Source organism: Schistocerca nitens, chromosome 2, assembly GCF_023898315.1.
Source record: "Schistocerca nitens isolate TAMUIC-IGC-003100 chromosome 2, iqSchNite1.1, whole genome shotgun sequence".
Lineage (NCBI taxonomy): Eukaryota > Metazoa > Arthropoda > Insecta > Orthoptera > Acrididae > Schistocerca > Schistocerca nitens.
Genome location: NC_064615.1, coordinates 451445233 through 451467115, shown reverse-complemented (window position 1 = coordinate 451467115; position 21883 = coordinate 451445233). Strand labels below are relative to the sequence as shown.

The window sequence follows — 21883 nt, the reverse complement described above, 5'->3', positions numbered from 1 at the left end:
GAAAACGAATTGAATTTAAAAATATAAATATATTTTTATCATTAAGTCTTTGATGAAACAAATAAGAAAATCAATAACATTCATTATTAAAAACAAAACAATTTTAATAGGTTTCAAATAAATAGCTAGTCAATGACAGACTAACCTCCAACTTCTAAACTTTTGCGTTGTTCTATCGACGATCTATCTGATCTTCTAGGTGTGGTGTCTTCTTCCTCTGAATGTCTTTTCAGGTTCTTGTTAGCACCAGCCACTGGGGTTTCTTTCTTCTCAAAGCTGCTCTCAATGTCTCGAGTTCTTAGATGTGCAGCAGCTATTTTCCCTTTGTTGAAAGTACTGCAAGAACATATAGATTAAAGTAACTTTCCCTTTCTAACAACTGTATTAGCACAATATATGCTTTACAAACAACATTAACTGTATGATTATTAAGAACAGGTAAAGTTTGTGTGCGCTCATGTGGTGGTTGTGTGGTTGGGAAAAAGGGGGTTGAGGTGGAGTAATACCATGAGGGCTCTGAACCAGTTTTTTGCTAAGCTATAAGATAAACCAGGTTCATGAATCAATAAATTAAAATATTTAATACCTCTGATGAAATATATTTTGAAGGATGATGTGGATATTGTAGGGAGAGAGAGAGAGAGAGAGAGAGAGAGAGAGAGAGAGGGGGGGGGGCATAGTCTTCTCTATATGGTTGCCAGGATTTAATTATCTGAGAGTCAATTTTATCAAACTAAAAGTCAACTCTCACCAAATTCTAAATAAAATTAGTTACCATTCTAACTCTTCAGTTAATTGATTCTTTCATCATTGCTTGGTGGAAAAACTGCGTACTTGTAAAAGAAAAACACAAAAATGTGGATATTCTACAATATTAATTTAGTTAATTAACTTGTTCTTGGCTTACAAGGCTGTACCATCCAGTAAAATTGTCTGACAATTACCCTGTGATAAAAAAAATGATTAATTAAATAAATTAACACTGTAGAACATCCAAATTTTTGCTGTTTTTCATTTACAAATTGTTTTCCATGGAATAATTTTCCATTTTAATGCAAATGTATGTATCAAACTGCCAAATGTTTCGTTGGCAAAACTGGCCAGCATGTTATCACACTGTCTTCCTGCCAATGGTACCTACAAAATACTACGCAATCTAAAATGCAAGTTATGACTCCATACTTATAGCCCATCTATAATACTTTCAACATATTTCTCAATACTTTTTCAACCAATTCAAAAACTGTGTGTAGCTCACTAGCAAGTACAGTAAATTTCTTTTGGAATATATAACAATAACATGAGGAAAGTGTTTTGGTACAGTCTCAAGTATCCAGCCACAAGACAATCAAAGAAAAACTGAAAACATGAAAGATACTGCATACACTCTTGCTATTCACTGCACTTAATTCATATCTAACATGTCATTTCTCCATATACCCTCCATACCTATCTCACTGAACCTGAGACCACCCATCTTCTGTTGCCCTTTTCATACTCTTGTTATTTCCCCGGGAAGCTTTTGTTGCTACTCATTGCTTTCCCAATTTCAGCTAGCAAGTACATTTTTTCTGGATTACAGAAATGAGATATTTTAAATCTCATTGAATCTATTGCTTCCATTCTTTTTAGGCACATTTTCAAGTACTGATTTATTATTGTGTGTGTGTGTGTGTGTGTGTGTGTGTGTGTGTGTGTTGGGACTTACGGGCGCTCAACGTCAAGTACCCTGACACACATTAAAAGAAACAAATGTGAACAGACTTAGCAAAACTTAAGCACACACGCAAAGAAAGCAGGAGAAGAAGGAAAATTCTGTATAAGAAAGCAAAACATAAAGAAAACGAAAATGGAGCATCAAGAATGCCACAGGAAATTGTCATTGGCTGGCCACTTACATAAAATATGTGCGAGTTTGTCACCCAGTGAGCAAATTAAGACCCTCTCCCTAAAATCTTTGTAAAAACATTTCAAAAGTCCCAGAATTTTAAAACTTTAACCACATTCGTTCGAGCGGTTCCTAAAAGAGATGGCAGATCCGCTGGCAAGTCAGCCGTGGCCCACTGGTCAGAAAATAAAACGCAATCCAATAAAATGTGGCGCACAGTGACCTGGATGCCACAAGCACCACACATTGGAGGGTTCTCTCGCTGGAGCAGGTAGCCATGCGTCATAGGACTGTGGCCTATCCGAAGCCGAATGAGGAGAACCTCGTCCCGTCTACAGGGCTGTAAGGAAGTCCACCACAACACACGTGTTGTGGGCTTGACCAAACAGCTTATTGTCAGTCATTTCCAGCCATTCATCCTCCCACCGACGCATGACTCAAAGCTCAACAGCGAGGTGAGTGCGTGCAGGGGGATAGAACACTGAAACAATTGGGATCAAGACATGCCTCCTTGGATGCGAGATCTGCCCTTTCGTTCCCAGCAATGCCAACGTGCCCCGGAACCCAGCAGAAACCCACCACCTTCCCCAATCGTTATAGTTGGAGGAGGGCACCCTGTATGGTCTGGACTATTTTATCTGCTGGATACAAACGTTGCAATGAGTGAAGGGCACTTAGTGAATTGGAACAGACATGAAATTTAGGACAGCAAGAACATCTCATCTGCTCCAGTGCCCGCAAGATCGCAGACAATTCTGCATAAAAGACAGTAAAAGCCTGAGGCAGTCGAACCTTGAGGACACGATCCGGAAAAACAACAGAGCAACCAATGGAATCCCCGTTTAGACCCATCCGTAAAAACAGCTATATAGTCACAGTGCTCAGCTAAAATGGCAGAAAATGTTGCATTAAAAACGGTAGCAGGAGTGCAATCTCTCTCGTACTGCACCAAATCTAAAATCACTCTGGGCCTCTCCAGTAACCAGGATGGCAGGCAGTTAAAACCCTGGATTTGGGGTCGTATGGACTCCACACCGAGGGACTCCAGCACATGTTGCACATGGGTCCCAAACGGCATCGTAGCCTGGGGACAGTGGGAAAAAATATGGTCCAGAAGCGGATGAGCAACAATTTGGTGAGCAGGCGAGGTTGGAGCTGCCACCGGAAGGTAAGCGGTGGTTCCCCGGCCTCAGCACAGAGGCTGGGTATGAGACTGGTCCGATAAGCACCTGTGGGCAGTCGAATCCCCGCATGGTGGACAGCGTCAAGGATCTGCAAATAAGACTGCCTCGCTGACCCATACACTGTGTACCCATAGTCCAGCCGCGAACACACAAAGGCTCGATAAAACTGGAGGAGATGCGCCCTGCCCGCTTCCCAAGACCTGCGGCTGAGGCACTTGAGGATGTTCAGTGCCTTCAGGGTTCTGGCTTTCAAGTCTCGTAGATGTGGCAACCATGACAACCCGGAGTCAAAAATTAGGCCCAGAAACCGCACCGTGTCTCTAAAATGTAGGATAGTGTCCCCCATATGCAAGGTAGGCAAATTAAAAAGACGACAAGAATGATTAAAATGAACACAAACACACTTATCGGCAGAAAACTGAAAACCTATCTTTGCAGCCCACTCCTCTAACTGCCGCACTGTTAGTTGCAACTGACGGCTCACTGTTGCAACACTGGAGGAGGAACAGAAAACAGCAAAGTCGTCCACAAATAAGGAGAACTCTACTGGACTCCCTCACTGTAGATGTTATACTGTTGATGGCTATGGCAAAGAGGGTAATATTTAAAACACTCCTGCTCCAATCGATCAGACAGTGTGTTACCAACTCAGGTCCGAAAAAACCGCTGAGACAGGAAAGACCGAATGAAAATGGGGAGGTGACCATGAAAGCCCCATTGATGCAGTTGTGCAAGAATACAGTGTCTCCAAGTAGTATCATATGCCTTACTGATATCAAAGAATATGCCGATACAGTGATGCAGATGGAGGAAAGCCTGCTGAATAGCCGCCTCTAGGAGGGTCAGGTTGTCGACCGTGGACCGAAATTTTCGGAATCCACACTGAGAGCGGCTAAGGAGTTGCCTGGTCTCTAACAGCCAGACCAGACGACAGTTAACCATCGGTTCGAGGGTCTTTCCGACACAACTCATCAAGGCGATACTCCGATAACTACTGGGACATGTGCGGTCCTTTCCTGGTTTGAGGAGAGGGATGAGAATTGCCTCCTAAAATAAAATAAAGACATGCCTTTGGTAGCTCTAAACTGTATCTAATCTGTGACAATAAAGCCTCCCAAGGTGAATCAGTCTTCCCCCCCCCCCCCCCCCCCCCCCAAGATATGCCCAGTAGGTGACTGATCCATGTATACAATGTTCCTTTTACACCTTCTTTTCTGTCAATAGCTCACAAACTATGAAACAGGTGAGGCAAATATCAATGATACTGACTGACGCATTCACAAGCACTTTACAATTTGATATGTGTTCACTCAGCATCTGGTATGGATATGGTATGGAAAGTTCTGGCAGAATTTAAATAATTTAGGACAAAAGAAAACAACTCGCACATTGCCCTCACTGAATACACAATGCCTGTATTGCAGTTTGGCACATAGACTGAGATGAGGGTTTGTGGTGTTTGGAATGGGTAATGGAGAAAAGAGGTGGGTAATGGGAGGGAGGTTTGGGGAAAGATGGTTGACGGTTGGGAGAGAGGCCACAGGTATGTGATATAGGAATACAAGAAAGAGGAGCTGCAGGTGCACTGGATAGAAACACTAGCCCCCTGAGTGTAAAAATAATTTTGAACTGCTAAAAAGATTCATTAAAGAAATATACAAAGTACAAATATCAGTATTCCCCGATACAAGTGCAGGTCTATTTATTCACAGTAACAGTGATCAATTATAATGGAAACAACTCATCGTTAAGGTGCAGCATGACAACTAGGCACAAAAATACAGACTTTTTATTGTGTTGTTAAACTTATTTGATAAATGTTATGCAATATCTTATCAACAATGGGAAGAAATGTTTTATTACCTCTTTTCCTATAATTTGAGCAATAAAATCTTGACCATGCTACATGGATCCACATACCTTTCTATTACTGCAAAGCTGATTATACTGCATTATTTCAAACACAAAACTACAGTGGATAGTGACAGATGCAGTGTGTGTGTGTGTGTGTGTGTGTGTGTGTGTGTGAGGGGCTTGGGTGGTGAGGGTTGGATGGGAGGGGGGGAATGGGACGAAAGAGTTGGGGTGGGTGATGATAAGGGGGCATCAGAGGCAAAGTGATTATGCACAGATATGTAACAAATTGCTTGTGACCTTACAGAAGAAATTACCCTAACATTAAAAAGTGGCTTAGAGAAATTACGGGAAATCAACACTAATTTGGTTCAAATGGATGTAGGTTCCAGTAGTTATGCAGAGATGAAATGGCTTGAATTATTGTGGTGAGTTGTATCAAGCCAGTCTTATGACTGAAGATATGACGATGACGGCAACGGCAGCGACAACAATAATGTCGAAATCTAAATCACAGTGGCTGCATTTGGATTTTGCTCCTGCTCCTACAAATGTAAGTCCGGTTACACCTCACTTTGCAGATAACCTAAGAAGGGCCAGAGACAGACGGAAAGACAAAGATCCGACAGCGTAGACTGGACATGGAGAAATGTGTCAAACATGTAACTGTTTCCTTAATTTGGAAAAATGTGCTTTAATGCAGCACACTGTAGGAAAAGTAATATAAAGGTCACAAAGTAATCACAAATTCACAGAAGCATTGTAAAATTTTTTCATTTCATTCACCACAATTTTGTGTGTGTGTGTGTGTGTAACAATGACGAAACACCAGGTAAGAATGAAGACAAGAATACAGTTTAATGTACACAAATAATTTCTTCATTACTGGTTGCCACAAACCAAGAATTAAAAAAAAGTATGTATATAACAAATACTCACATCAATCCACCATCTTTCGATTTGTCATCCCATGGCACATGGAGATCTGGAACCAATACATTAATTTAAATACATCTAAAAATCTACTTACTAATATGACATACATAAATTACAATTTCTTCTCCAATTTATAAAACGTTTAATAGATCACTGTTCTACATATACATATTAGACTTGTCTCCAAACATAATTGTTATGACCCATCACAATAACTTCAGTTTTCACTTCCAATTAATGAGCACAAATCTCGATGTGTGTGAGTGCGTGTGTGTGCATGCACATCAAAGCACATGCACGCATGTGCACACGTATACGCGCACACACACACACACACAATCTGCATTAAAAGATAAGAAACTCCACTCTGGAAACAATACTCATAAATGGATATTCAATATACATAACCCAATAGGCTAAATTTCTGTAAAATAATTTCAAACCATGATGTATAATACCACTTGATGTACATACCATGCATAACTCTTTCGCAAATTCTTCATAATTGTTGAAGTTCTTTTCGAGCAGGGCATCAGTACTTCTTTCTCCCATCTTTGTTGTTAACCATTAATCACTTCTTTGGATTCGATGATGTGGAATTGCTGGCCTTTGCGAGAGAATTTCAAGTGTATGTAAATACACAGCTGGTTTTACACAATGTCCGGACTACTGTCAAATTGTCCCCAAATCAAATTCTGGATGGGATCATACATTAAAATGGCAATACTGGATGAGCAATCATGAAATATCACAAAAGCTCATCTAAGATTGTCGCATAATGTATTCCCCTTGCACAGTTTAATTCCTTTTGCGTACTGAACAGATACTTGCAGCAAAAGCTGAGCCTCAACACGATAGTTCCACTAATGAAAGGTAGTTTCCTAAATAAAAAAAAAATAAAATAAAAAAAAAACCACTTTTGTTTTGAATTACACCTCTTAGTTGGCCTCCACTGTTCTCCAAAGGCACAAACTGTTGAACTGTCACCTGTTTGCTGAAATAGTATTGGCAGCCTAATTTGGAACACAATTTAGGAGAATCGTTATAATAATAATTTTTTTTGTTTTACATTGTAGCACTTAAACATCAGACGCAGTAACGCTTTGTGGACATAATGTTTGTTATGTACGTTATCTTGGAGTCAGAATCATAAATTTACAGGAAATGGAAGAGAATACGAGACTCGGATATATACACAGTCTTCTGTGACCAATGTCAATCTAATTCAAATTCTTCTGGCTGTACTGCTGTGTCATTTTATACAATGTGTATTAGCATTTTAAGTATTTTATGACACAGCTGTAAACTGAGAAGGATTTCAATTAGATATGACAATTACCTGATTTGAATCATCTCACTTGATGTACTAAATCATCTTAAGTGGAGAAGTCAAGATTTCCGTATTTCATAAAACATGAAATAAGTTCTTTATAGCAAAGAAATTGCTGAAAGATCACATTTCAAAATTTTCTAATTTCCTTCCATAAAATGTGTAAAAGTCTTTCAAATATCTTCTTGGCTAAGAATCTAAAATCTATAAACCCAACATCCCTTCACATAAATATTTAGAACAGCTGAAGAGATTATACATCGAAGTCTCATTAATACAATACTACTACGAAAGTCAAACAAAGGAATCTGACATCTCAGCTGCCATTTTGATCTTAAAACAAAATGAAACTTTGAAATAATGGCATATCATAACAATGGTGCTGATGTTTGTACTAGATAAAACTATTATTCCGTATGAAATTATTCTTTCCACCATTGCTTTTTTCACTACATGACCATTTTTGGGAGAACCAATCCCGTATTCAAATGCATACATACGCTCAACAATACTAAAAATGCAACACATTTGTTTCATGAACAAACTAACTGATAAACTTACAGTGTAGAACAAAACCACAAGCTATTGGAGTATTGTAAGAGATATCTGCTGATACTTCTTGTAGTATCCATCAATAGTACAGTCTTTCTGGCAGCACATGTGCATTCCTTCATTGTACATTGAGCAGTACAGCCTTTTACGTAAATGCATGTTACTATAAATATAAAGTGCAAGGCCATCCACACAAACACACCAAAGTTACCACATTCTGAACGTTCACTGCTAATGCTGATTTGTAATGAGGATTCTGCATTGCCTTATGAGCTATGTTTGCATCTACTTGAGAATGGGATTGGATAATCCAAAAGCTGTCATGCCATGAGAAAGCAGCTGTGGAAGGAATAAATTTAATTTCCAGTCATAAATAATGGATCAATTTGCAAATCAGATCCTGACAGTAATGTATACCACAAAATTTGAGAAACTAACTAGAAGTAATAAAACTTTAGGGATCAGTTTGGCTATCCTGAATTTGGATCAAGATGATGCCATTCAATCAACTGCTGACTGATACCAGCTCCAGCTATTAAGCATACCTTTGCAAGCTTGTGTATCACTCGAGTGTAAATTTAATATCTCCGTGAAAAATTCCAAAGCATATGTTATTTCTTCATTGTGCAACACTCACACTTTTACACAAATTTACATTTCACAGCATAGCACAAAAAAAAATTCAATTAAATTAGAAATATGAAAGTGGAGCAATCAGCGTACTTTACATCACAAAAACAACTGAATAAATATTTGGCTGGATTCAAAATGTTAAAGTAAACCAAGAAAAACTCGTATTCAGACTGCTGGAAATTTAAACGTAACCCCAACTCCACATTGAAACTTTTGTATGACAACCAACCAACAATGTCTCTTGCTTCAACAAATGCTACTCAAAAAGTCAACTGTCGTTGGCCATAGAAACAGAGTGGAAACTAATAAATAAATATCAAATAAGCTGTCAGCTATGAAGATCATCGATTGCCAATTTATTTTATAGGCTACCAGTTTCAGTGATATAATACACATTCATCACGCCTTCTATTCTAGATAGTGGCTAAATTTTTCAATAATAAAAGGCAAGTACATCACACAAGAAAAATAACCACTCTTAACACAACCTTACGAACTCACGATTTTAGTGCACATCAGCAACTAGAACACAACAGTGACATGGAGTTGTGTTCTGGTTGATGACATATATTGAAGTCATGTGTGCATAAGCTGGTGTGAAGGATGGTTACTTTTCATATATGATGTACATACATTAGGCATTGAAAAATTCAGCAACTATCTAGACTAGATGGCCTGATGATGGCTCATTATATTACCAAAACCGGTAGCTGTAAAATAAATTGACCATGAACATAAAGCTAATGGCTTTTTTGATATGTGTTACACACATATTTGCAGATGTCCCACCATCCAACAAAGCAATAATGGCTGCATCTATGTTAGTAGAAACTAAGTTGGTCGTGGGTGGATAATTTTCCTGACCCTAAAGTAGTGCTCCTGTTACCTCACATTCTTGAGCAGCTAACTGCTGTTTTTACCATCAAATTTATTGATAGCGACATGGATAAAAGTAGGACTGCAAGATTCTGAAGTTGAGTACAATTATGACTTGGGACGTGCATTGAAAAGGACATGATACATAGAGGCTGAGATTTGAGTACTATCATCGAATAATAATAGGAAGTGACATCCTCATACTCATTTATTTCATTGATGACATGGATAAGACTTTTTAGACAGCAATTTCCACGATACTAAGGACAATCTAATGAAATAGTAACGCTGCAGAAACTTCACAGCTTTTGTCATAGAGAAGTGGACTTCAAGGCTTGCGAAGACACACTCATAAAAATTACTCTATCAAAGAGACTGCATTTTAAATTGTGCCAGAATAAAGGAATGAATGAACAACAGGACACAGTTGCCAGAAACGTAACAATAGGTATATTTAGCGGAGACATGTATCCTTACCACCTAGATGTTAATAAATGCTGTCAGAGAAAATAATCAGAAACATCGATTTTCAATTATTGGTAAACTGATTTAAAGACTGAATGTTCATCTGTTTTTCCGCATAATCCTCATTTGTACATGCTGGAGCAGCTTTTACATGCCTATGCTGAAACAAGCTCACTACCCCATATCACTTCATCTTGCACCTCAAATAGCCACTGAAGCATCATTCAGCCAAATGTTCTTTCGACTTAGGAAACAAGTGGTGATGTGAAATGGGAGGGGCTGAGGGATGGGGGTGGGGGCATTGTCATGCAGAGTGCGATTTTGCACTCAAGATTCATCTCTGGCTTTGTATCACCCCTCAACTTGTTTAAGTATCTCACTGTAACTGTCACCTTTTACCCTTAAAGTACATCAACAATAACACTATTCAATCCCAAAACACAGTTATCATGACTTTTCTGGCAGACAGTGTTTGTTTGGATTTTCATAGTCTGGATGAAGAGAGATGCCATCACTTAGGTGACTGCTGTTTGGTTTCACATGTGAAATGGAATGTCTAGGATTCATCACCCTCAACAATCAATCAGATCTACAAAGTTTTCCTTCTCAACCACACAGCACTCCGAAGAAATTCATTGAAAGAGAAGGCGTTGTCACTATCTGATGTGTGAGCATTTTCAGAACCCTTTTTGCACACACCTATTGATATTCTAATTTATTTAAATCTTATGAATGATGCTTTACAAAATACTAGGAACTAAAATGCAAATCATTAAGACAGGTCACATGCTCTTGATGCACTATTATTCAGACTTTGTGATGGTCTTATTGGAGCTCAATATCTCTTGCTTCTTTTGTCTATGTGAAATTCCTTATAGAACTTGCAGACCTTTTTCACATCCATATATCACTCTCCATACATTCCCTTCAATTGGTGATAAATTCTGTTTGGCTTAATGGCTTTGTCTTTCAAAACTTTAATAATCATTCTAATTTCATACCTGGCAGAAGTGGCAAATGTTGTTGTTGTTGTGGTCTTCAGTCCTGAGACTGGTTTGATGCAGCTCTCCATGCTACTCTATCCTGTGCAATTTCCTTCATCTCCCAGTACCTACTGCAGCCTACATCCTTCTGAATCTGCTTAGTGTATTCATCTCTTGATCTACCTCTACGATTTTTACCCTCCACACTGCCCTCCAATGCTAAATTTGTGATCCCTTGATGCCTCAAAACATGTCTTCTAGTCAAGTTGTGCCACAAGCTCCTCTTCTCCCCAATCCTATTCAATACCTCCTCATTAGTTACGTGATCTACCCACCTTATCTTCAGCATTCTTCTGTAGCACCACATTTCGAAAGCTTCTATCTCTTCTTGTCCAAACTATTTACCGTCCATGTTTCACTTCCATACATGGCTACACTCCATACAAATACTTTCAGAAACGACTTCCTGACACTTAAATCTATACTCGATGTTAACAAATTTCTCTTCTTCAGAAACAATTTCCTTGCCATTGCCAGTCTACATTTTATATCCTCTCTACTTCAACCATCATCAGTTATTTTACTCCCTAAATAGCAAAACTCCTTTACTACTTTAAGTGTCTCATTTCCTAATCTAATCCCCTCAGCATCACCCGATTTAATTTGACTACATTCCATTAGAGATGGGCAAAACTGTTCTTTTCAGAGATTGGATCAGAACTGTTCACTCCCTGAAATGAATTAGCTGTTTTTCATGACTCACCACTCATTTACAAAAGAAAATAAATGAAAGGCACATTGCCCTTTAAACTTGGTTTATTCCAGTACTATACCTGTATTTTGATCTTATTTGATCCTATTTTGAAGTAACATAGATAATGAGTAAGAATTTTGTATTGTTTATTGAAATTTCCACGATATGACAAAGTTTTTGATTATTGATTTATTTTGCACTAGCGTGGTTTTTTGGGTGATCGGAAAATGTTGTAGCTTGAGATTTACATTAACAATATATTTGGCTATAATGTATTAAAATTTTATTAACCTCATACAAATACATCGCAAGCCATATATTTTTCCTTTCGAAGACGCCTAAAATCGCAAAATCCGTACCAGAATAAGAAAAAAAAATATAAATTTGACTGTAAAACGAAAGTGCTGCATATAGCCTTACGCAGAATAAAACAAGGAAAATATTGACAAACTGCCTATTGGCTTCTGTCTCGGGTTCTTCGGCCGATGTTCATCTAATGATTTTTCTGACGTTTCGCCAGCACGAGTGGCTGGCATTGTCAAAGCTTCACCCTCCATTGCCGGTGGTGAACTGGAGCCGAGCTCGCGGGCGCAGGCTATATGTACCTGGCGCGCCAACGTCCGAGGGCTTCTCCGCGGTCATTTCCGGTGCGGTTTGAGGCTTTCGTGGCCACTTGTTGACAAACTGCCTATTGGCTTCTGTCTCGGGTTCTTCGGCCGACGTTCATCTAATGATTTTTCTGACGTTTCGCCAGCACGAGTGGCTGGCATTGTCAAAGCTTCACCCTCCATTGCCGGTGGTGAACTGGAGCCGAGCTCGCGGGCGCAGGCTATATGTACCTGGCGCGCCAACGTCCGAGGGCTTCTCCGCGGTCATTTCCGCACCGGAAATGACCGCGGAGAAGCCCTCGGACGTTGGCGCGCCAGGTACATATAGCCTGCGCCCGCGAGCTCGGCTCCAGTTCACCACCGGCAATGGAGGGTGAAGCTTTGACAATGCCAGCCACTCGTGCTGGCGAAACGTCAGAAAAATCATTAGATGAACGTCGGCCGAAGAACCCGAGACAGAAGCCAATAGGCAGTTTGTCAACAAGTGGCCACGAAAGCCTCAACAATTTTGTAAGGAAAATATTGGTGTATCACATTTTGCGATACGTTTATCGGTTCGCTCGTAATTAAAGCGTAAATTCGAGTGTCCATAATAAAAATCCTATAGTAAGAGTAGTCATCAGGAACCTAATCTAATCAGTTTAAACAAATAAAAATAAAATAAAAACAATTGATGTATACATAACATAATAATGTAATATACATAGCGGTATTACTACGAAGAACAATATCCAGTGGGGACAAACTCCGATGCAGAGGCGCTGAGTCGAGCAGGTCGAGCCGCGAGCTGTATTACTGCGTGAGCTGAGACCGCAGAGACCAGAGTGACACCAGAGTCGCTTTGCTCGACGCTCTGGCTAGAGTCGAGACGGTGGGGTGAGCGTTGAGCGGGCGAGTTCCGAGGGTGGGGGGAGCTCACCCGCTCCGAGACAAATCGTCCGCTCCCTTGCGAGCAGGTTTTTGCAAGTAGTTCCTATGTTATCCGCTAGGTGGCTCTCTGTCCTGTTGCTGGCATCAACTGCCCAGAGGGCAGGACGTGCGACTGAAACGATCGCCGACAGAGTGCGATGTGAAGTTAAGCTGCGCCAGACACTGCACAGTGCACACGGCAGACGACGCACAGAGACGGCCCGGCATATGTGAAACACAAAATCCAATGGGGCACTGCACAATGCAGGCAGCCAAGGTAGAAGCAGGGCAGAGGCCGGCGCTGGCTGTGTTGTGTGGCGTGCACTGTGCTCTGACCAGCAGAGGCGCTGCTGATATGCTCCGTCTCTCTCTCTCTCTCTCTCTCTCTCTCTCTCTCTCTCTCTCTCTCTCTCTGCCTGGGAAACGTTTGGAGCTACCGTTCTTTTTTTCTGAATCACTGATTGTTCACTCCTTTGAAAGATTGAACTCTATGAATTAGTTCAAGAGCGGATCCCCCATCTCTACATTCCATTATCCTCGTTTTGCTTTTGTTGATGTTCATCTTATATCCTCCTTTCAAGACACTGTCCATTCCGTTCAACTGCTCTTCCAAGTCCTTTGCTGTCTCTGACAGAATTACAATGTCATCGGCAAACCTCAAAGTTTTTACTTCTTCTCCATGAATTTTAATACCTACTCCGAATTTTTCTTTTGTTTCCTTTACTGCTTGTTCAATATACAGATTGAATAACATCGGGAGAGGCTACAACCCTGTCTCACTCCTTTCCCAACCACTGCTTCCCTTTCATGCCCCTCGACTCTTATAACTGCCATCTGGTGTCTGTACAAATTGTAAATAGCCTTTCGCTCCCTGTATTTTGCCCCTGCCACCTTCAGAATTTGAAAGAGAGTATTCCAGTTAACATTGTCAAAAGCTTTCTCTAAGTCTACAAATGCTAGAAACGTAGGTTTGCCTTTTCTTAATCTTTCTTCTAAGATAAGTCGTAAGGTTAGTATTGCCTCACGTGTTCCAACATTTCTACGGAATCCAAACTGATCTTCCCCGATGTCCGCTTCTACCAATTTTTCCATTCGTCTGTAAAGAATTCGCGTTAGTATTTTGCAGCTGTGACTTATTAAACTGATAGTTCGGTAATTTTCACATCTGTCAACACCTGCTTTCTTTGGGATTGGAATTATTATATTCTTCTTGAAGTCTGTGGGTATTTCGCCTGTCTCATACATCTTGCTCACCAGATGGTAGAGTTTTGTCATGACTGGCTCTCCCAAGGCCATCAGTAGTTCCAATGGAATGTTGTCTACTCCCGGGGCCTTGTTTCGACTCAGGTCTTTCAGTGCTCTGTCAAACTCTTCACGCAGTATCTTATCTCCCATTTCGTCTTCGTCTACATCCTCTTCCATTTCCATAATATTGTCCTCAAGTTACATCGCCCTTGTATAAACCCTCTATATACTCCTTCCACCTTTCTGCCTTCCCTTCTTTGCTTAGAACTGGGTTGCCATCCGAGCTCTTGATATTCATACAAGTGGTTCTCTTCTCTCCAAAGGTCTCTTTAATTTTCCTGTAGGCAGTATCTATCTTACCCCTAGTGAGACAAGCCTCTACATCCTTACAAGTGTCCTCTAGCCATCCCTGCTTAGCCATTTTGCACTTCCTGTCGATCTCATTTTTGAGACGTTTGTATTCCTTTTTGCCTGCTTCATTTACTGCATTTTTATATTTTCTCCTTTCATCAATTAAATTCAATATTTCTTCTGTTACCCAAGGATTTCTATTAGCCCTCGTCTTTTTACCTACTTGATCCTCTGCTGCCTTCACTACTTCATCCCTCAGAGCTACCCATTCTTCTTCTACTGTATTTCTTTCCCCCATTCCTGTCAATTGTTCCCTTATGCTCTCCCTGAAACTCTCTACAACCTCTGGTTCTTTCAGTTTATCCAGGTCCCTTCTCCTTAAATTCCCACCTTTTTGCAGTTTCTTCACTTTCAATCTGCAGTTCATAACCAATAGATTGTGGTCAGAATCCACATCTGCCCCTGGAAATGTCTTACAATTTAAAACCTGGTTCCTAAATCTCTGTCTTACCATTATATAATCTATCTGATACCTTTTAGTATCTCCAGGATTCTTCCAGGTATACAACCTTCTTTTATGATTCTTGAACCAAGTGTTAGCTAAGTGGCAAATATGAGCTTCACTACATAAAACTAATGAGCCAGTATCCCAGTGGGTTGAGCAATGGCCTACACAGGTGTGGGAGAGTCAATTAATAACAAAGTATGATCAACAGCCATGTGTATAGTTTTCCTGTAGCCCTCACACTTAGGAGATATTACCTCCTGGAGCTTTTCAGTAATTATATGTATCATGACAATCAACAGAATAAGTCATCTACTGCTAGTTCTGTGAAACAAAGTACAGTCCAGCCTTGCCAGGAACCAGATTCATTATTAGCCACACCCAAGAAAACTGAACTTCTGACTTAGAATAAGAAACAACACACTCTTCTTGTCATCATTATATAAATTCTGCAAGGTAATTATTTGTTCACATTGATGGCTTATTACTGACATAAATGTGATAGAACCAAAGTATAATTTTGCCAAGAATAAGATCTGTGGTCACAATAGCTAAATTAGCCCATACAAGTGCAGCGTTTGTACAAAATAATGTCGAAAACATAATTATATCCTTAAGCAATTCTAATGACTCATCCATGTGCTGTAGCATAGATACTGATAATCTCTAGGAAGGAAGTGACTAAACTAAGTGGCATTTGCCCTTTGCCATAATTTGTCTTAATTCTGTGTTTGCATACATTGTTTGTGTTTCATATTTTGAGGAAATAACATCTACCATATTTTTCATTACAAATTTCATCTCACTATTAATAATAAGTAATACCTTCTGGACATATTACATGCACCCTGTAGTTTCTTCTCTCTGGTGCTGAGGAGATTGTCACAACCACTCAGTAAGATATGCTTTGATGCAGAACATAACTGACCACATATGTCAGCATGGATACAAGTATAGGGTCATCACTACTATCCAGTGTATTCATGGGTTAGGGGCACTCAACCACAAAGTTATCACTGCTCAACTACTGTAAACTCCACAAGCAAAGCTAATAATGATGATCCAATTACCACGCTAGATAGTTCTGTGGTTCCCGCCTGTTAAACACTGAACAGCCAAGGGCAAATAAATGTCAGTTCATGCCTCTCATAGGCTAACCAACAACGTTTGTGTGTATGTTACAATGGTGCTGCTACTTTCAACAGAAGAACATTTGAACTTATGTTTTAATACAACAACATTTCATTTGATTTTGCTGTATAAGGGTTAACTTCTTTCTTTTAGGTCATTTGCTGTGCAGTCACTATATCTGGATCAGAGAATGAAGTGACTGTCTGTGAAGTACAGTTGGAAGGGGATGGTGATGTTGGTTCGCCGATGCCTGCATGAGCAGTACGGTTGTAACAGCATCAGCTGTGCAGTTCCATACTATCTTCTCATGCTTCCTGTTAATGTGCAGTACTGAGTTTGCATTACAGGACTGTCATATCCTTGTTGCTTAACGAACGCACTGCGGTGTGGAAAATGACACAATTTTCCTATTATCTGTAACAGGACGTGCATTGTCTTTTACAATAATCAGTATGATTCATATTCTGCTGGTATACTCAATAAGAAAGGAGAGCTAAAATATACCTTTCATTTTAATATAATAACTGGCAATATTACAGTAATATAAACTGCTTAAGTACTTACCAATCACTGCAAATTACATGCAGTATGTCATACAGGTGCAGCAGGTATTCCTTAATAATGAGATGAGATTTATTATGAAAATGTGGTAGACTATTCCTTTAAAATATGAAACACAAGCAATATCTACAAACACAGAACAAAGACAAGTTGCAGCAAATGGTAACTGCCACTTATTTCAGTCACTTTCTTCCTAGAAACTTTCAAAAACTGTGCTAAATTAGTACGTGGATGAGTCACTGGAATCACCCAAGGATATTACTACATTTTCAACATTACTTTCTACTCACACTTCACCGTTCCAGGCTTCTTTAACAACTGTTTATGTGTGACACACATTACTCCATATGTCACTGCTTCCTCTAATAGTTTCTGAATTTCTGTCACACTGAAGCTTTTATTATTTGTTGCCACATAATGTTTTTTCTGTATCCAAATCATTTCGATGGAGTTAAAGTGGCAGGGATATGGTGGAATCCCAAGAACCCTGTGACTGTGTTCTTTAGCCACGTCATAAAAAACATACTGTGGAAACAGACTTATTTTGTTTCACTAGTTCCACGAAATAATATTTACACAAATTGTCCAGAACTTGCGCATTGTGACATTTTAACCACACAATAACAATGGCTTTTCTCATTGCCATTGTTCAATCTTTATGTATAACAACTGATGGGTATGGGGCATTTTTCATTAAAATGACAGATGGTCAATGTAAATTTTGCAACAGCTGCCACTTCAGAAAATTATCATGGTTTATCTCCTCATGGTACTTGCTTGTTTTCCCTGATCTGTACTGCAGGAGACAGTTTGGTATGAAACCAGATCAAGCTCCAGCATGTAAGGCAATAATTCTTGTGCTCTTTCCCACAGGAACAGCAGTACTTCCACATACACTGTCATCTATGCAGTCTTTTCTGGCGCAACAACCACCATTTATCCACGTTTCAATGAACCACACAACATCTTCAAATGACACTTTAACAGTGTCTCTTAAAAATTGACAATGTCATGCAACAATATCACTTCTCTCTGTAATAATATTATGTTTATTAATTTTTTCGTGCCTGAAACCAAGGGCTCTGACTAGTGGTGGATCGTCCATGAATGATCAGGTCCAAAGGAACAGTTCTCTATGGTGAACAGAAAGACCAAGGAACAAGTTCTAAGGAAAGGTCATTCACCATTCATGTTGGTCATGGTCAGTCTTGTTAATGGGATTGGTCAACCACTTTGGTTGTGGTCAGCATCGTTCCCAGACACAATTGTTGACCGTTCACTTTGGCCAGCCTCATTACTGCCTCAGTCTCATTCTTCACTCTAGTTCCTCTGTTCCTACCTCAGTCTTGCTCAGTTTTTCTTTTTTTCTTCTCTTTCACTCTAGTTCCTCTGTTCGTACCTCAGTCTTGCTCAGCTTTTATTTTTTCTTCTCTTTTTTTCTTTTTTTAGTAGTAGTAGTTCAATTTTTTTATTATAAAACTTCCATCAAAATTAAGTTGTATGTAGTAATACATACATTTTTTCAGACAACAAAAAGAGAAATCTGCTTATCTCTTCAACATTTTGATTAACTGTAGAACATGTACTTACCACAAGGTAAGTTGCTTTTTGTTTTTGTTTGAGCAAGCAAAATGAGCAGCCACTGCTTTTTTATCTGCTAATTTATGAAGCCGATTTAATGACACTTTGAGGTAATTCTTAATCATTTTCTGTACTGTAGTGTAAAAAAGTTTTATGCAAACCTGGTTTTCACATTTCTTCAAAAAATAAAATATGAAACATACGGAGGCTCCTACTTTTCAAATTTGGTTGTTTCTTTGTGGTACCCCCTAGTTTGGTTTCTTCGAATAAAATAATAAAGAGAGAGAGAGAGAGAGAGAGAGAGAGAGAGAGAGAGAGAGAGAGAGAGAGAGTTGCACGCGATTTTGGTTCAGCGTGAAAAGAGCAACTGGTGGCTCTCCATTTGAAAAATTGCAGAATAGCATAAAATCTTGTTTACCTTCTATCTAAAAAAAAAAAAAAAAAAAAAAAAAAAAAAAAAAAAAAAAATCACAAGAACATTGTTAACGAAATACTTTTTTACTTTCAGCTTAATTATTAATACCATGTTGCTGCATTAACTTTAACAATACAACAAGTAAACCTACTATTTACTACGTGTGTTATGCAAATATGATGTGAAAATTGCATTTCATTTTAAGCGTACTTATTCTTCTGCAAAGGCTCTTATTTGCTCTAGAAAATTATAGGAATACTCCGACACAACCTGAAGTACTAATAGTTTTTTTTTTAACATTCTTTATTAATGTGCTCTATGAGCTTCCCACCTGTCTAAGCCAGGTAATTTAAAACTTTTAATTTAATAACTACGTGTGGCGTGTTGACATCATTTTCATGCCACTGTGGAGAATCTGTCTTAAGAAACATGTCCCTTAAATCAAACCTATTTACAGATACTCTTATTTTATTAAGTGCAAACTGTTCAATCCCATTAGCCATAATTTTTGGGACAGATCAATTCCTGTTTGTCCTTGTATATTTTCACCAGTTGGTTCTGCTTCATGAGACAGTGTAGTGACTGTTTTCACTTTTTATTCAGAAAATTGTGGCAAGAGAACAGGACACAGAAACCATAAATGTTTTTCAGTTTTAGTAGGACCACAAGCAGCACATCACCATTGACAACCTGTTACACGTACATAAAGTTTTGAAAGAATTCTGAAATCCAAACATGGTGCTTTGGTTCATGAAGTAGGAGAGAATCATGCTTCAATTTACATACTGGTAGGGAATATAAAAACAGAACAAAGTGCAGTCCCTTTTTGTGGTCATAATTCAACTTCATCATAGAACATATACTTTTTCAATACATAAATAGCTTTTGTCATTCACTTTTCATTATGAGTCCGCCTTGAAGCTACTCCACAAGATGATTCTTTGGAGAAGAGTTCGCAGTTCATTCAAATACTATCAACATAATCCTGTCACAAACTGTATGCCTGCAAGATAAATACAAGAGATCTTATTCCAAAATGTTTTCAATCAAAACACATGCCCCTCTAAACGCAAACATATTGCATGCTGAAACTTCCTGGCAGATTGCATGCTGTTGTGAGAGAAACTAACGACTTTACTAAAAAGCCATTCAGCGCAAGTATCACGGACAACTTTTTCCTGCCCTTTTCCATAATAAGTCATATGACCAAAATACGCATAATATTATCAGCAACGAGCCAGCAGTGAACTGTTCTCTTCAAATACATATGTGTGTAAAATTTATATTTTAAGTGTTTTCACTTTCATCAATTAATGGCTATCTGTGCTCACTCAGAAGTTCGCTTTCTGAAATAACTGATGACCGATTCCATGCACGAACCTTGGGGCCCTTTCAACTGATGACTGATGTAAAACTGTTTATTTTTTCAACTATACAAATCTTCATAGCAAAAATGTGTGCTACGCCATCAAAGTTTTGGGGGAAAAAAGGGGGCAACATTTATTTTCACTTACAAAGTTCCGACGATCTCCCAGCATATTTGTGTAGTTGCCCCCACAGCTGATACAAAGTAAACTTTAGTAAACAATTTCTCAGCTTCTGAATCAGAAGTTGCGATATTTCTAAATAAAACTTTACTTCCCACACAGACAGTACGGCACTTTGATGTGTAGTTAATTTACACACCGGCTCACTGTAGAACAAAAATTATACTGTTGGTCTGACAGATGGCATGGTCCACTATGTAGCATAAAAAGTTTTCATAATCTGTACTTTCACTCTCTTGCATCTCTCTACCTGCCTCGTAAACATTGGCCCGTCATGTCAGCTGACATGTTCCTTAAAAACGTTCACAACAGCATTTTTATGACTCTTCAAAGCGTCTGCAGTTTTTTTGATTACCTATGTCAGAGGCAATGAGTCTTACTATTGTCCCTCTCCTTTTCGAAATATTCCCCCACTGAACATGCAGACTAATGTATCTGAGCATACAAAATGTGAGAAGACTGCTGAACCACACTTTCCTGCACACTTCTGCTGCAGTCTTCAGACATTCTATAGCACAAAATAAAGTTGCTGCACAAAGAAACAACTGTTAGGTGACCGACTGTAAGCTTTGTCTGCAACTGGTTAGTACCCGTAGCAGAGATTTTTGATAATGGTGAATGGAACAAAAGATGTTCCCTCGTTTATTATATGATAGTATCTCTGTAAATAGATATGTGTCAACATTTTGTTACACTGACCCAGGTAATGAGTTTTCCTGAATTAAATTGGAACTACTGTAAAGGAATAGAAAATAGTGGAGCAGGAATAATAAAATTCTAACAATACAAGTAAATTAGCTGTGTGCAGAAAGAATGTAGAGCAATTTTGAAAGAACGATAAACCATCAGTTATTTAAAGGTCAAAAAATGTGTAACTGATACAGACACCAAGTAAAATGCCTCCCTACCAGATAAAGCAAGTTTGTTTTTGATTGCTTTTATTTTAAGTACTAACCTACAAACACTGTTAAATATTTGTTAGATCTCAGCACAATACTTATTGTGTGATACTGTCTCTGGTGAACTATACTAAACAGGTAGTGGCATCTGTTGTACCACAAAGTATTTAATTCAATATCTTAAATATATGCAAAAAAAAACACTTCAAAAGCCTGCAGGTACATATGCACTCTCTCATAAGCTAAGTTCTGACATGTGAAACTCTGTACATTCTCAATCAACTTTTATTACAAATCCTAAATGTATCATTATGCAAGTAGCTCAATTAATTTTGTACTCAGCAATATCCTTAACCACATAAAGCATGCAGAATTCCGCTTAAATCAATGCTCAATGCTTTGGATAATCCATCAAAACAGTGGCAACCAACGTAAAAATGTTGCTACAACTTGACCGTGTAAAACTTGTGTGCACAGAGCAGTTGCAGCTCTTTTCAAACTACCAGTACAGCTGGTTATACTACACTTTCAGATCTGTGCGCAGGCAACAGAAGACGTTGGGGAGCATGTTGGTCTTATAAATAAGTTGACTACAATATTCTCTCAGAAATCTTTATTCCTTGTGCATTAACAGTCCTCCTCTGCATAGGAGAACAATGCCAAATGTTTCCCATTT

The 21883-nt window shown here is 38.9% G+C and overlaps 1 protein-coding gene across 3 annotated transcripts in view; it reads right to left on the bottom strand.

The window, feature by feature from the left end:
* LOC126236321 (uncharacterized protein CG7065-like) overlaps positions 1-21883 on the bottom strand; it is an 85793-nt gene that overhangs the window by 3602 nt on the left and 60308 nt on the right. For all 3 annotated transcript variants that reach the window (XM_049945537.1, XM_049945536.1, XM_049945538.1), the window contains 2 exons: positions 5866-5911; positions 146-336 (listed from right to left, as the gene is read on the bottom strand). In XM_049945537.1, coding sequence (XP_049801494.1) covers positions 146-336; positions 5866-5911 — 237 coding nt within the window. The remainder of the gene's footprint in view (positions 1-145; positions 337-5865; positions 5912-21883) is intronic.